The sequence below is a fragment of the Coregonus clupeaformis genome, chromosome 7 (genome assembly GCF_020615455.1).
Source record: "Coregonus clupeaformis isolate EN_2021a chromosome 7, ASM2061545v1, whole genome shotgun sequence".
NCBI lineage: Eukaryota > Metazoa > Chordata > Actinopteri > Salmoniformes > Salmonidae > Coregonus > Coregonus clupeaformis.
The window spans coordinates 53,302,184-53,316,538 of record NC_059198.1 but is presented as its reverse complement, the minus strand read 5'-3'; the positions used below and the strand labels follow the sequence as shown (position 1 = coordinate 53,316,538).

General features: G+C 43.5%; 1 protein-coding gene across 2 annotated transcripts in view; it reads right to left on the bottom strand.

Moving 5' to 3' along the window:
* Positions 1–14,355, bottom strand: part of LOC121569953 (cytoplasmic protein NCK1-like) — a 118,192-nt gene that overhangs the window by 33,466 nt on the left and 70,371 nt on the right. Inside the window, exon 1 of one of the 2 annotated variants that reach the window (XM_041881318.2) lies at positions 2,830–2,923. The exons of the other annotated variant lie outside the window; for it this stretch is intronic. Within the exon in view, the coding sequence (XP_041737252.2) occupies positions 2,830–2,863 (34 nt within the window). The 5' untranslated portion in view covers positions 2,864–2,923. Of the gene's footprint in view, positions 1–2,829; positions 2,924–14,355 lie in introns of those variants that run through there. 2 annotated transcript variants of the gene reach the window in all.

The following is a 14,355-nucleotide window of genomic DNA, read 5'->3' as shown; positions in this document are numbered from 1 at the left end:
TTGTGCCTAGGGGGGCATATGGGGGAGGGAATGCTGTCACCTCCAGGTAGGTGTTTGTCCCCCTGTGTGCTGAGGGTGTCAGGTATTTGTCCAGTTCTGGCATTTAGGTCGCCACAGACTAGTACATGTCCCTGGGCCTGGAAATTGTTGATATCCCCCTCTAACATGGAGAAGCTGTCATTGTTAAAGTATGGGGATTCTACTGGGGGGGATATAGGTAGCACACGAGGAAATTTTTCTCCATTGAGATAATTTCCTTATTAATATAAACTCAGCAAAAAAATAAATGTCCTCCCACTGTCAACAGAATTTATTTTCAGCAAACTTAACATGTGTAAATATTTTTATGAACATATCAGAGAGACTTGCAGCTGTAGAGACTTCCACTGTAATTGCTGCAAAAGGTGGCTCTACAAAGTATTGACTTTGGGGGGGTGAATAGTTATGCACGCTCAAGTTCAGTTTTTGTCTTATTTCTTGTTTGTTTCACAATCAAAAATATGTTGCATCTTCAAAGTGGTAGGCATGTTTTGTAAATCAAATCGATACAAACCCCCAAAAATCCCATTTTAATTCCATGTTTTAAGGCAACAAAATAGGAAAAATGCCAAGGGGGGTGAATAATTTCGCAAGCCACTGTATTTCCCTCAGATTACACAGACCCACAAAGAATTCCAAAAACAAACCCAATTTTGATAAACTCCCATATCTATTGGGTGAAATACCACAGTGTGCCATCACAGCAGCAAGATTTGTGACCTGGGCTCCCGAAGTGGCACAGCGGTCTGTGGCACAGCGGTCTAAGGCACTGCATCTCAGTGCTTGAGGCGTCACTACAGACCCCCTGGTTCGATTCCAGGCTGTATCACAACCGGCCGTGATTGGGAGTCCCATAGGGTGGCGCACAGTTGGCCCAGCGTCGTCCGGGTTTGGCCGGTGTAGGCCGTCAATATAAATAAGAATTAGTTCTTAACTGACTTGCCTAGTTAAATAAAGGTTAAATAAAGGTTAAATAAAGGTTAAATAAATAAATAAAATAAGAGAAGGGCAACCAGTGAAGAACAATATTTATGTTTATTTACTTTCCCTTTTGTACTTTAGCTATTTGCACATGATATTTGAAATGTCTTTATACTTTTGTGAGTTTTTTTTGTTTACTATCTACTTCACATGCTTTGGCAATGTTAACATACGTTTCCCATGCCAATAAAACCCTTACATTGAAAAAGATACCCTTGAATCATCAATCGACAGACAGACAGCGGGAGGGGTGACCCACATCCCAGAGACCCTCCCAGCAGAGACCCTCCCAGCAGAGACCCTCCCAGCAGAGACCCTCCCAGCAGAGACCCTCCCAGCAGAGACCCTCCCAGCAGAGACCCTCCCAGCAGAGACCCTCCCAGCAGAGACCCTCCCAGCAGAGACCCTCCCAGCAGAGACCCTCCCAGCAGAGACCCTCCCAGCAGAGACCCTCCCAGCAGAGACCCTCCCAGCAGAGACCCTCCCTGGGCTACAGGGGAGTCAGACTACCTCCACCCACCTTTACATGAGTTCAACTCTACAGACTGAAACCAGCCTAGTTTACTGTTTAGTCATCTTTCCAAATACTCTTGTACAGTTCCAAAACATGGACAGCAATTTAGAAAGGATTATTCTCCAGTAAAACTACAGCGCTACAGACCACTAGAGCACAAAGTACAACCTCCTTTAGTGTAGAAAACTACAACCTACTCTAGCGTAGAAAACTACAACCTACTATAGTGTAGAAAACTACAACCTACTCTAGTGTAGAAAACTACAACCTACTATAGTGTAGAAAACTACAACCTACTCTAGTGTAGAAAATTACAACCTACTCTAGCGTAGAAAACTACAACCTACTATAGTGTAGAAAACTACAACCTACTCTAGTGTAGAAAACTACAACCTACTATAGTGTAGAAAACTACAACCTACTCTAGTGTAGAAAACTACAACCTACTATAGTGTAGAAAACTACAACCTACTATAGTGTAGAAAACTACAACCTACTATAGTGTAGAAAATTACAACCTACTCTAGTGTAGAAAACTACAACCTACTCTAGTGTAGAAAACTACAACCTACTATAGCGTAGAAAACTACAACCTACTATAGCGTAGAAAACTACAACCTACTCTAGTGTAGAAAACTACAACCTACTCTAGTGTAGAAAACTACAACCTACTCTAGCGTAGAAAACGACAACCTACTCTAGCGTAGAAAACTACAACCTACTCTAGCGTAGAAAACTACAACCTACTCTAGCGTAGAAAACTACAACCTACTCTAGCGTAGAAAACTACAACCTACTCTAGCGTAGAAAACTACAACCTACTCTAGCGTAGAAAACTACAACCTCCTCAAGTTTAGTGTACAAGTAGAGAAAAATGCAGTAGGATTACAGAGGGTCGTGTGTGTGTGTGTGTGTGTGTGTGTGTGTGTGTGTGTGTGTGTGTGTGTGTGTGTGTTAGGCTGCAATTACAGGCTTTAGCATCAGGCTTTCAGACTCATATCCGCCCCGTTTTACCAGCTCGGTTAACACACACAGACAGTTACTTAATATATAGTTAGTTGGTGCAAACAGACAACACTACTGGTCTCTATATAAACTGGTCTCTATATAAACTGGTCTCTATACAGCCTAATCAGACACAGAAAGAAAAAACTAAACCCCCTCTCCTCTCCAAACTAATACTGAACTATTAAAACTTTCTCAAACAGCTTGAGCTTTTTCTAAGTAAAATCACACCAGAAACATTTTCCAGAAAGCCAGAGAATCTGGGTAAGACCAGAAATGCTAAAACTCACGGAAAAAGTGCTTGAAGAGGTTAGCCATGTTCATTTTGGGCGCTCCCTTTCTCTCTCTATCTCGCCCCCGGCCTCACTCTCTCTCCACTTCCCACTACAGCATTATTCCATGTGAACACCCAGAGAGAGAGGAGCAGGGAAGGCAGCCCACTCCCTGGACATGTGACCTGCCACAGCCAATAGAGAGCAAGGAGAGAGGCTTCAACTAACTGTTAGGCTTCAGCTAACTGCCTGCTGAGCCCAGTACAGGCCTCTCTGAGGGAGGACACACACACAGAGACAGAGACAGAGAGAGAGAGCGAGAGAGACACAAAGAGAGAGAGAGAGAGAGAGAGAGAGAGAGAGAGAGAGAGAGAGAGAGAGAGAGAGAGAGAGAGAGAGAGAGAGAGAGAGAGAGAGAGAGACATAGAGAGAGAGAGAGAGAGAGAGAGAGACACAAGAGAGAGAGAGAGAGAGAGAGAGAGAGAGAGAGAGAGAGAGAGAGAGAGAGAGAGACACAGAGAGAGAGAGAGAGAGAGAGAGAGAGAAGATACAGAGAGAGAGGGGGGAGGGGTGAGCAAGAGGGGGCATAAAGAGAAGTGAGGGAAAGAGTGGAGACCGAGAGAGAGACAGGGGAAGAGGGGGAGGAGAAAGAGAATTGAATTGAAAGAGGAAGAGAGGGAAGGGAAGGGGAGAGGGAGGGAAGGAAGGGGAGAGGGAGGGAAGGAAGGAAGGGGGGAGCGCTCAGTTCAGAAATAAGAAGTGAGAGGGGCTTCCCAAACGGATACTTTAGTAATGTCTGTCTGTCTCTGTCGGTCTGTCTGTGTGTCTGTGTGTCTGTCGGTCTGTCTGTCGGTCTGTCTGTGTCTCTGTCGGTCTGTCGGTCTGTCGGTCTGTCTGTGTCTCTGTCGGTCTGTCTGTGTCTCTGTCGGTCTGTCGGTCTGTCGGTCTGTCTGTGCGTTAGCTACACAGTCAGTGAGTCATGTCACATGGTGTGTTACGGCTCCAGTTGCCTGTAGAGACGCGCTCATAACATATAACAAACCCAGGAAACTCTACACACACACACACTAACACGCACGCACACACACACACACACACACACACACACACACACACTAACACGTACGCACACACACACACACACTAACACGCACGCACACACACACACAGAAACACACACACACACACACACACACACACACACACACACAACCATATGCAGAAAGCTCACCCCATGACACACACTGACGCCATCCAACCCACACCCAGCTACAGACCAGCAGTTGTTAAACTAGAACATGAATGCGACCCAAATGGCACACTATTTCCTATTTAGTGCACTACTTTTGACCAGGGTGCATAGTGCTTTGTGCATAGTGCTCTGGTCTAAAGTAATGCACTATATAGGGAATAAGGTGCCTTTTGGGATGAATCCTATGTCTCAGTTGATCCTCTATATCAGTGGTCACCAACCTATAGTAATCCTCTATATCAGTGGTCACCAACCTATAGTTATCCTCTAGTGGTCACCAACCTATAGTTATCCTCTATATCAGTGGTCACCCACCTATAGTTATCCTCTATATCAGTGGTCACCCACCTATAGTTATCCTCTATATCAGTGGTCACCCACCTATAATTATCCTCTATATCAGTGGTCACCAACCTATAGTTGTCCTCTATATCAGTGGTCACCCACCTATAGTTATCCTCTATATCAGTGGTCACCCACCTATAATTATCCTCTATATCAGTGGTCACCAACCTATAGTTATCCTCTATATCAGTGGTCACCCACCTATAGTTATCCTCTATATCAGTGGTCACCCACCTATAATTATCCTCTATATCAGTGGTCACCAACCTACAGTTATCCTCTATATCAGTGGTCACCCACCTATAGTTATCCTCTATATCAGTGGTCACCAACCTATAGTTATCCTCTATATCAGTGGTCACCAACCTATAGTTATCCTCTATATCAGTGGTCACCAACCTATAGTTATCCTCTATATCAGTGGTCACCAACCTATAGTTATCCTCTATATCAGTGGTCACCCACCTATAGTTATCCTCTATATCAGTGGTCACCCACCTATAGTTATCCTCTATATCAATGGTCACCAACCTACAGTTATCCTCTATATCAGTGGTCACCAACCTATAGTTATCCTCTATATCAGTGGTCACCCACCTATAGTTATCCTCTATATCAGTGGTCACCCACCTATAGTTATCCTCTATATCAGTGGTCACCCACCTATAGTTATCCTCTATATCTATGGTCACCAACCTATAGTTATCCTCTAGTGGTCACCAACCTATAGTTATCCTCTATATCAGTGGTCACCCACCTATAGTTATCCTCTATATCAGTGGTCACCCACCCATAGTTATCCTCTAGTGGTCACCCACCTATAGTTATCCTCTATATCAGTGGACACCCACCTATAGTTATCCTCTATATCAGTGGTCACCCACCTATAGTTATCCTCTATATCAGTGGTCACCCACCTATAGTTATCCTCTATATCAGTGGTCACCCACCTATAGTTATCCTCTATATCAGTGGTCACCCACCTATAGTTATCCTCTATATCAGTGGTCACCAACCTACAGTTACCTTCTATATCAGTGGTCACCCACCTATAGTTATCCTCTATATCAGTGGTCACCCACCTATAGTTATCCTCTATATCAGTGGTCACCCACCTATAGTTATCCTCTATATCAGTGGTCACCCACCTATAGTTATCCTCTATATCAGTGGTCACCCACCTATAGTTATCCTCTATATCAGTGGTCCCCAACCTATAGTTATCCTCTATATCAGTGGTCACCCACCTATAGTTATCCTCTATATCAGTGGTCACCCACCTATAGTTATCCTCTATATCAGTGGTCCCCAACCTATAGTTATCCTCTATATCAGTGGTCACCAACCTATAGTTATCCTCTATATCAGTGGTCACCAACCTACAGTTAGCCTCTATATCAGTGGTCACCAACCTATAGTTATCCTCTATATCAGTGGTCACCCACCTATAGTTATCCTCTATATCATTGGTCACCCACCTATAGTTATCCTCTATATCAGTGGTCACCCACCTATAGTTATCCTCTATATCAGTGGTCACCCACCTATAGTTATCCTCTATATCAGTGGTCACCAACCTATAGTTATCCTCTATATCAGTGGTCACCAACCTATAGTTATCCTCTATATCAGTGGTCACCCACCTATAGTTATCCTCTATATCAGTGGTCACCCACCTATAGTTATCCTCTATATCAGTGGTCACCCACCTATAGTTATCCTCTATATCAGTGGTCACCCACCTATAGTTATCCTCTATATCAGTGGTCACCCACCTATAGTTATCCTCTATATCAGTGGTCACCAACCTATAGTTATCCTCTATATCAGTGGTCACCAACCTATAGCCAATGTGGCAGGTAGATTAAAAAATCTACCAGCTACTTAAATATTTTACCAGCCCAAATATTTTTGTGCCATAATTACACCAAAAACAAAAAACAGATGAGCATGCTTTATAATGTCTCTACAACAAATAGTAAGTAGTGATGTGGTATATACAGTGAGGGAAAAAAGTATTTTATCCCCTGCTGATTTTGTACGTTTGCCCACTGACAAAGACATGATCAGTCTATATAATTTTAATGGTAGGTTTATTTGAACAGTGAGAGACAGAATAACAACAACAAAATGCATGTCAAAAATGTTATAAATTGATTTGCATTTTAATGAGGGAAAAAAGTATTTGACCCCTCTGCAAAACATGACTTAGTACTTGGTGGCAAAATCCTTGTTGGCAATCATAGAGGTCAGATGTTTCTTGTAGTTGGCCACCAGGTTTGCACACATCTCAGGAGGGATTTTGTTCCACTCCTCTTTGCAGATCTTCTCCAAGTCATTAAGGTTTTGAGGCTGACGTTTGGCAACTCGAACCTTCAGCTCCCTCCACAGATTTTCTATGGGATTAAGGTCTGGAGACTGGCTAGGCCACTCCAGGACCGTAATGTCCTTCTTCTTGAGCCACTCCTTTGTTGCCTTGGCTGTGTGTTTTGGGTCATTGTCATGCTGGAATACCCATCCACGACCCATTTTCAATGCCCTGGCTGAGGGAAGGAGGTTCTCACCCTAGATTTGACGGTACATGGCCCTGTCCATCGTCCCTTTGATGCGGTGAAGTTGTCCTGTACCCTTAGCAGAAAAACACCCCCAAAGCATAATATTTCCACCTCCATGTTTGACGGTGGGGATGGTGTTCTTGGGGTCATAGGCAGCATTCCTCCTCCTCCAAACACGGCGAGTTGAGTTGATGCCAAAGAGCTCCATTTTGGTCTCATCTGACCACAACACTTTCACCCAGTTCTCCTCTGAATCATTCAGATGTTCATTGGCAAACTTCAGACGGGCCTGTATATGTGCTTTCTTGAGCAGGGGGACCTTGCGGGCGCTGCAGGATTTCAGTCCTTCACGGCGTAGTGTGTTACCAATTCTTTTCTTGGTGACTACGGTCCCAGCTGCCTTGAGATCATTGACAAGCTCCTCCCGTGTAGTTCTGGGCTGATTCCTCACCATTCTCATGATCATTGCAACTCCACGAGGTGAGATCTTGCATGGAGCCCCAGGCAGAGGGAGATTGACAGTTATTTTGTGTTTCTTCCATTTGCGAATAATCGCACGAACTGTTGTCACCTTCTCACCAAGCTGCTTGGCGATGGTCATGTAGCCCATTCCAGCCTTGTGTAGGTCTACAATCTTGTCCCTGACATCCTTGGAGAGCTCTTTGGTCTTGGCCATGGTGGAGAGTTTGGAATCTGATTGATTGATTGCTTCTGTGGACAGGTGTCTTTTATACAGGTAACAAGCTGAGATTAGGAGCACTCCCTTTAAGAGTGTGCTCCTAATCTCAGCTCGTTACTTGTATAAAAAGACACCTGGGAGCCAGAAATCTTTCTGATTGAGAGGGGGTCAAATACTTATTTCCCTCATTAAAATGCAAACCAATTTATAACATTTTTGACATGCGTTTTTCTGGATTTTTGTGTTGTTATTCTGTCTCTCACTGTTCAAATAAACCTACCATTAAAATTATAGACTGATCATTTCTTTGTCAGTGGGCAAACATACAAAATCAGCAGGGGATCAAATACTTTTTTCCTCCGCATAATTGATGCTTCCCTCCACACACTTTTGATCTGAAATCACCAACGGATTAACTTGTCACTTTTGCAGATTCCAAATGTAAATGCGATGTAATCCTGTAGCATCACGTAACTAGGCCAGGAGCCTTTGATGATGTTACTGTTCTGAGACCCAGGAGGTATTCAGGGAGGCTGAGACCCAGGAGGTATTCAGGGAGGCTGAGACCCAGGAGGTATTCAGGGAGGCTGAGACCCAGGAGGTATTCAGGGAGGCTGAGACCCAGGAGGTATTCAGGGAGGCTGATAAAGGAGAATGTTGTCTTACTTCAGCTAGTGAATGTGAGGAACATGGAGGAAGGAAACAAACGTATGAAATCAGCAGGGGATCAAATACTTTTTTACCCTCACTGTAGCATCATTTTATTTCATTTTTTGTGACCAGTCTTTTAACCAAAATATCACAGATTAGACAAATGTTCAGCTGCCCATTTAAAGGACAAGAGGTTACCGTGGCAATGAGGGCACTTGACCAGCTGGAGTCAACAGTTACAGTGTGCCTGCCATGTCTTCGCTGAAGCATACGCTCAAACTTTTTAAAACCAACCTAACAAAACAATGTAAATAGCCAACAAAAAGGACAGAGGCTCACATTAGTAGACTTGAGTAAATTACACCAACTTTTATGCCTTTGTGCAGCGCTTCTAAAACTGAATCTTGATATAAATCACAGTGTGCACAGCTCCCCAGCCAGGCAGTGTTGATGCGCGTTGCGCGAGGTGGATCAGGACCCAGTGAGTGGTTTGTGTTTAGGATTTCCTGGGTTTGAGTCAGAACTAACTAATGCCCTCTGTGCTGTGTGGGTTTCCTGGGATTGGGAAGACCTGGTTCTTGTGCAAAGCTCTAGTTTTCCCTCACAGAGTCACAGCCAGGATGCAGCCAGGACGCAGCTAGGACATCCAGGACGGGCTAGGCTACTATACACATCAAATCAATTGTTATTTGCCACATGCGCCGAATACAACAGGTGTAGACCTTACAGTGAAATGCTTACTTACAAGCCCTTAACCAACAATGCAAATAGTCCGGGTAGCCATGCTTAGCTGTTCAGGAGTCTTATGGCTTGGGGGTAGAAGCTGTAAAAGAACTCCTGAGTGCTCCTGAGTGGCGCAGTGGTCTAAGGCACTGCATCGCAGTGCTAACTGTGCCACTAGAGATCCTGGTTCGAATCCAGGCTCTGTCGCAGCCGGCCGCGACCGGGAGACTCATGGGCGGTGCACAATTCGTCCAGGGTAGGGGAGAGAATGGCCGGGAAGGGAGGGAATGGCCGGCAGGGATGTAGCTCAGTTGATAGAGCATGGCGTTTGCAACGGCGTTTGCAACGCCAGGGTTGTGGGTTCGATTCCCACGGGGGGCCAGTATAAAAAAAATACATGTATTCACCGCTTGCCGTGCGGTAGCAGAGAGAACAGTCTATGACTCTGACCATTTTTAGGGCCTTCCTATGACACCACCTGGAAGCTTGGCCCCAGTGATGTACTGGGCCGTATGCACTACCCTCTGTAGCGCCTTGCGGTCGGAGGCCAAGCAGTTGCCATACCAGGCGGTGATGCAACCAGTCAGGATGCTCTCGATGGTGCAGCTATAGAACTTTTTGAGGATCTGAGGACCCATGCCAAATCTTTTCAGTCTCCTGAGGGGGAATAGGCTTTGTCATACCCTCTTCACAACTGTCTTGGTGTGTTCGGACGATGATAGTCGAAGAGAATGGGGTGTGCTCAGTCCTCCACAATCATCTATTTTGTCTTGATCATATTGAGGGAGAGGTTGTTGTCCTGGCACCACACGGCCAGGTCTCTGACCTCCTCCCTATAGGCCGTCTCATCGTTGTCGGTGATCAGGCCTACCACTTTTGTGTCGTCGGCACACTTAATGATGGTGTTGGAGTCGTGCCTGGCCATGCAGTCATGGGTGAACAGGGAGTACAGGAGGGGACTGAGCACGCACCCCTGAGGGGTCCCCGTGCTGAGGATCAGCGTGGCAGATGTGTTGTTACCTACCCTTACCAACTGAGGGCAGCCCATCAGGAAGTCCAGGATCCAGTTGCAGAGGGAGGAGTTTAGTCCCAGGGTCCTTAGCTTAGTGATGAGCTTTGAGGGCACTATGGTGTTGAACGCTGAGCTGTAGTCAATGAACAGCATTCTCACGTAAGTGTTCTTCTTGTCCAGGTGGGAAAGGGCAGTGTGGAGTGCAATAGAGATTTCACCATCTGTGGCTCTGTTAAGCTAGGCTACTATAGGCTACTATACACATCAACACCACCAGGAGGAGAGAGGAGAACTACTGTATGGGACACAGGAATGGAAGCTTCTGGAAACATTTTATATTTTAGTCATTTAGTAGATGCTCTAATCCAGAGCAATTTACAGGAGCAATTAAGGTTAAGTGCCTTGCTCAAGGGCACGTTGACAGATTTTCACCTCTTCGGCTCGGGGATTCGAACCAGTACCTATCTACCAGCCTATAAGAGACTGCAGTAGGTAGCTGAAACACAGGGACACTAAGCAGGAGAGACAGTCTGGGTGGGACAACATGGTTGAATCTCTAGGCTATAGTTGGAACCTGGAAAGGTGGTAAAGGTGGCAGTGCGTTCTTCAAGTCCAGGTAAGACCTCTGTTCCCGGTGGCAATGGGAAGAAAGGCACAAACAATCAACATTCACACGACAACACCCCCCCAGCACAACAACAACCCCCCAACACAACCCCGCAACACAACAACAACAACACCCCAACACAACAACACCCCCCCAACACAACAACAGAGAGAAGGGACACAGTCTTCCAACCGATGGCCAAACTCTAGTCACACCGTATTTGCCTCATGCACAAACTCATTTTGTTCCTATGACCAGAGAAAGTTCAATATTCCTCGATATTAAAATAGACACGAGCTGCTAATAATAATAATACACTTGGCTCCTCATTCATTGCAGCTGAAGCGCTAGTGGAAGTAGGGACAAGTGCGGTTTATGTTTTGTAATAGTGTTGAATACAAACAGTGTTGACAGAGGTGAATAAAAACAGTGTTGACAGAGGTGAATATAAACAGTGTTGACAGAGGTGAATATAAACAGTGTTGACAGAGGTGAATATAAACAGTGTTGACAGAGGTGAATAAAAACAGTGTTGACAGAGGTGAATATAAACAGTGTTGACAGAGGTGAATATAAACAGTGTTGACAGAGGTGAATATAAACAGTGTTGACAGAGGTGAATAAAAACAGTGTTGACAGAGGTGAATATAAACAGTGTTGACAGAGGTGAATATAAACAGTGTTGACAGAGGTGAATATAAACTTAAACATGAACTCACTCATAAAAACAGCAGCTCTTTGCTGTATTCTTTGAATTATTTTAATCTAGTTCACCTACTGCCAACAGCGCAACACCAATACATGTATTTATTTTTAAAAGGAGGGCAAGCCTTAAAATCGTTGGCTTTTCTACAGAAATGTTTGGTGATCGACTAGAAATGCCTTGAAGATCGACCAGTAGATCTTGATCGACCGGTTGGTGACCACGGCTGTAGATTGTTCTAGAACCATTACTTGGTCAACAGTTAATAGCCTACGCATTATGACGATTCCTGCTATGAAAGTATCTGCATGCCCCTGTTTGTCTGACGACCGCTGACTCTACCCACGGTGACACGGAGGAGGGACGAACAAGCATATGACCGTTGCTCAAAATGCAATTGCGGGAAAAATACAGTTTTCAAAGCAACTACTGTTGTTCTAGTTACAGAGAGGAGAGTCACAGCGTTCTGTGAGTATATCATGCATTTCTCACCGGTTACTATTGCGTTCATGGCGCCACGTTACAACCGGAGTAGGCTGTGTAGTCTGGTTTTGATGTGGAGCCGATCCCAGTGAATAGGGCTACATCAAGTAGCCTAGGCTTAGCACTGGAACGTTCTAGTAGGACATTAGCCTTTATTTAACTGATAGATCAATTAGCCTGCATGGCTCTATTGCAACAGCATCATGTTTAGAGTTAGCAAGTGTTTTGAGCTCCCACTAGGGTGCTTTTATAAGCCCAGTCATTGGTACAACAAATAACAATTCTAAATGCAAATCGCGTGTTAAAAACTGTTTTGATGGCCACGATTAAAAAGAGCTACTATTTTTATTTCAAAATATCATCATCTCGTAATTGAAGTGCGCCTCCCATTCGCCATTTGAGTGCATATGCTATAGTCTAATATAATATATAATACGCCATTTAGCAGACGCTTTTATCCAAAGCGACTTACAGTCATGTGTGCATACATTTTTACGTATGGGTGGTCCCGGGGATCGAACCCACTACCCTTGGCGTTACAAGCGCCGTGCTCTACCAGCTGAGCTACAGAGGACCACGGTAGGCAGCCTATCAGCCCGTCACCTACCACTTTACAATGTGAGCTTGAGGCAGTATCATGTAAATGTGAGCTCGAGGCAGTATCATGTAAATGTGAGCGCGAGGCAGTATCATGTAAATGTGAGCGCGAGGCAGTATCATGTAAATGTGAGCTCGAGGCAGTATCATGTAAATGTGAGCGCGAGGCAGTATCATGTAAATGTGGGCTCGAGGCAGTATCATGTAAATGTGAGCTCGAGGCAGTATCATGTAAATGTGAGCTCGAGGCAGTATCATGTAAATGTGAGCGCGAGGCAGTATCATGTAAATGTGAGCTCGAGGCAGTATCATGTAAATGTGAGCTCGAGGCAGTATCATGTAAATGTGAGCTCGAGGCAGTATCATGTAAATGTGAGCTCGAGGCAGTATAATTGTTTGAAACTTGAATGAGGAATGTCTTGCCTTGCTTCAAAGCAGCCAAAATCAAAACCATAAAAACGTGGAGGCGATTATTCTCTAAAGACTTCTTCATGGTATTAATCAGCATTTCTCTCCTGTTCTATTGGTTTTAATATCAACTTTCTTTCGTTGTCCAGAAGCCCTTTTTTAGAGGTTTCTTACGGAAATGTTCATCTGTCACATATGGAACCGCTCGCATTAGGAGTCCTGTTTAGGACGGTGTTTTCCCGCAAATTGCATTTTGGCAAATGTTTGAAAAGTTTTATTAACTGCTTCATTACAGGAGTTGCATGTTCAATAATAGGCTATAGCCTTTTAACCGTAAGATGATAGGCTTGCTATTGTTGCATGTTGACATTATGCTCTTAATGCAGGCATAGTATTTTCTGGTGGTCCAGTCATTTTATTGTTTGGGAAAAATGTAACGTTTGTTGACCGGTTAATGAGGGTCGGTTAAGTCAGCAGCAAAATGGACCAAAATTTGCATCCCTAGTTCCCACTTCCTCAGGCGGTGAATAACAGCCTACAGACCAATATGCACAAAGTTGTCGGCAAAATCTCTGAAGAGCCAAAAATAAATCTGATCATTCTGGATCATATTTTGACAGGTTGCAATTCAAAACATCAACCATGCATTTCCTGGATATATTCCATCATTTAGCTAGAGCCGCTAATGTAAAGTAACTGTCTACTAAAAATATTTAGTCATCGTTGTATTTTATGAAATTGAGAACAATAGTTACATTTACCATGAACACTTTTTATCTTTCATCATATGTATTGTGATTCTCATGATACCATATGTATTGTGATTCTCATGATACCATATGTATTGTGATTCTCATGATACCATATGTATTGTGATTCTCATGATATCATATGTATTGTGATTCTCATGATACCATATGTATTGTGATTCTCATGATACCATATGTATTGTGATTCTCATGATACCATATGTATTGTGATTCTCATGATACCATATGTATTGTGATTCTCATGATAACATATGTATTGTGATTCTCATGATATCATATGTATTGTGATTCTCATGATATCATATGTATTGTGATTCTCATGATATCATATGTATTGTGATTCTCATGATACCATATGTATTGTGATTCTCATGATATCATATGTATTGTGATTCTCATGATACCATATGTATTGTGATTCTCATGATACCATATGTATTGTGATTCTCATGATACCATATGTATTGTGATTCTCATGATAACATATGTATTGTGATTCTCATGATATCATATGTATTGTGATTCTCATGATATCATATGTATTGTGATTCTCATGATATCATATGTATTGTGATTCTCATGATATCATATGTATTGTGATTCTCATGATACCATATGTATTGTGATTCTCATGATACCATATGTATTGTGATTCTCATGATATCATATGTATTGTGATTCTCATGATATCATATGTATTGTGATTCTCATGATACATTATGTATTGTGATTCTCATGATATCATATGTATTGTGATTC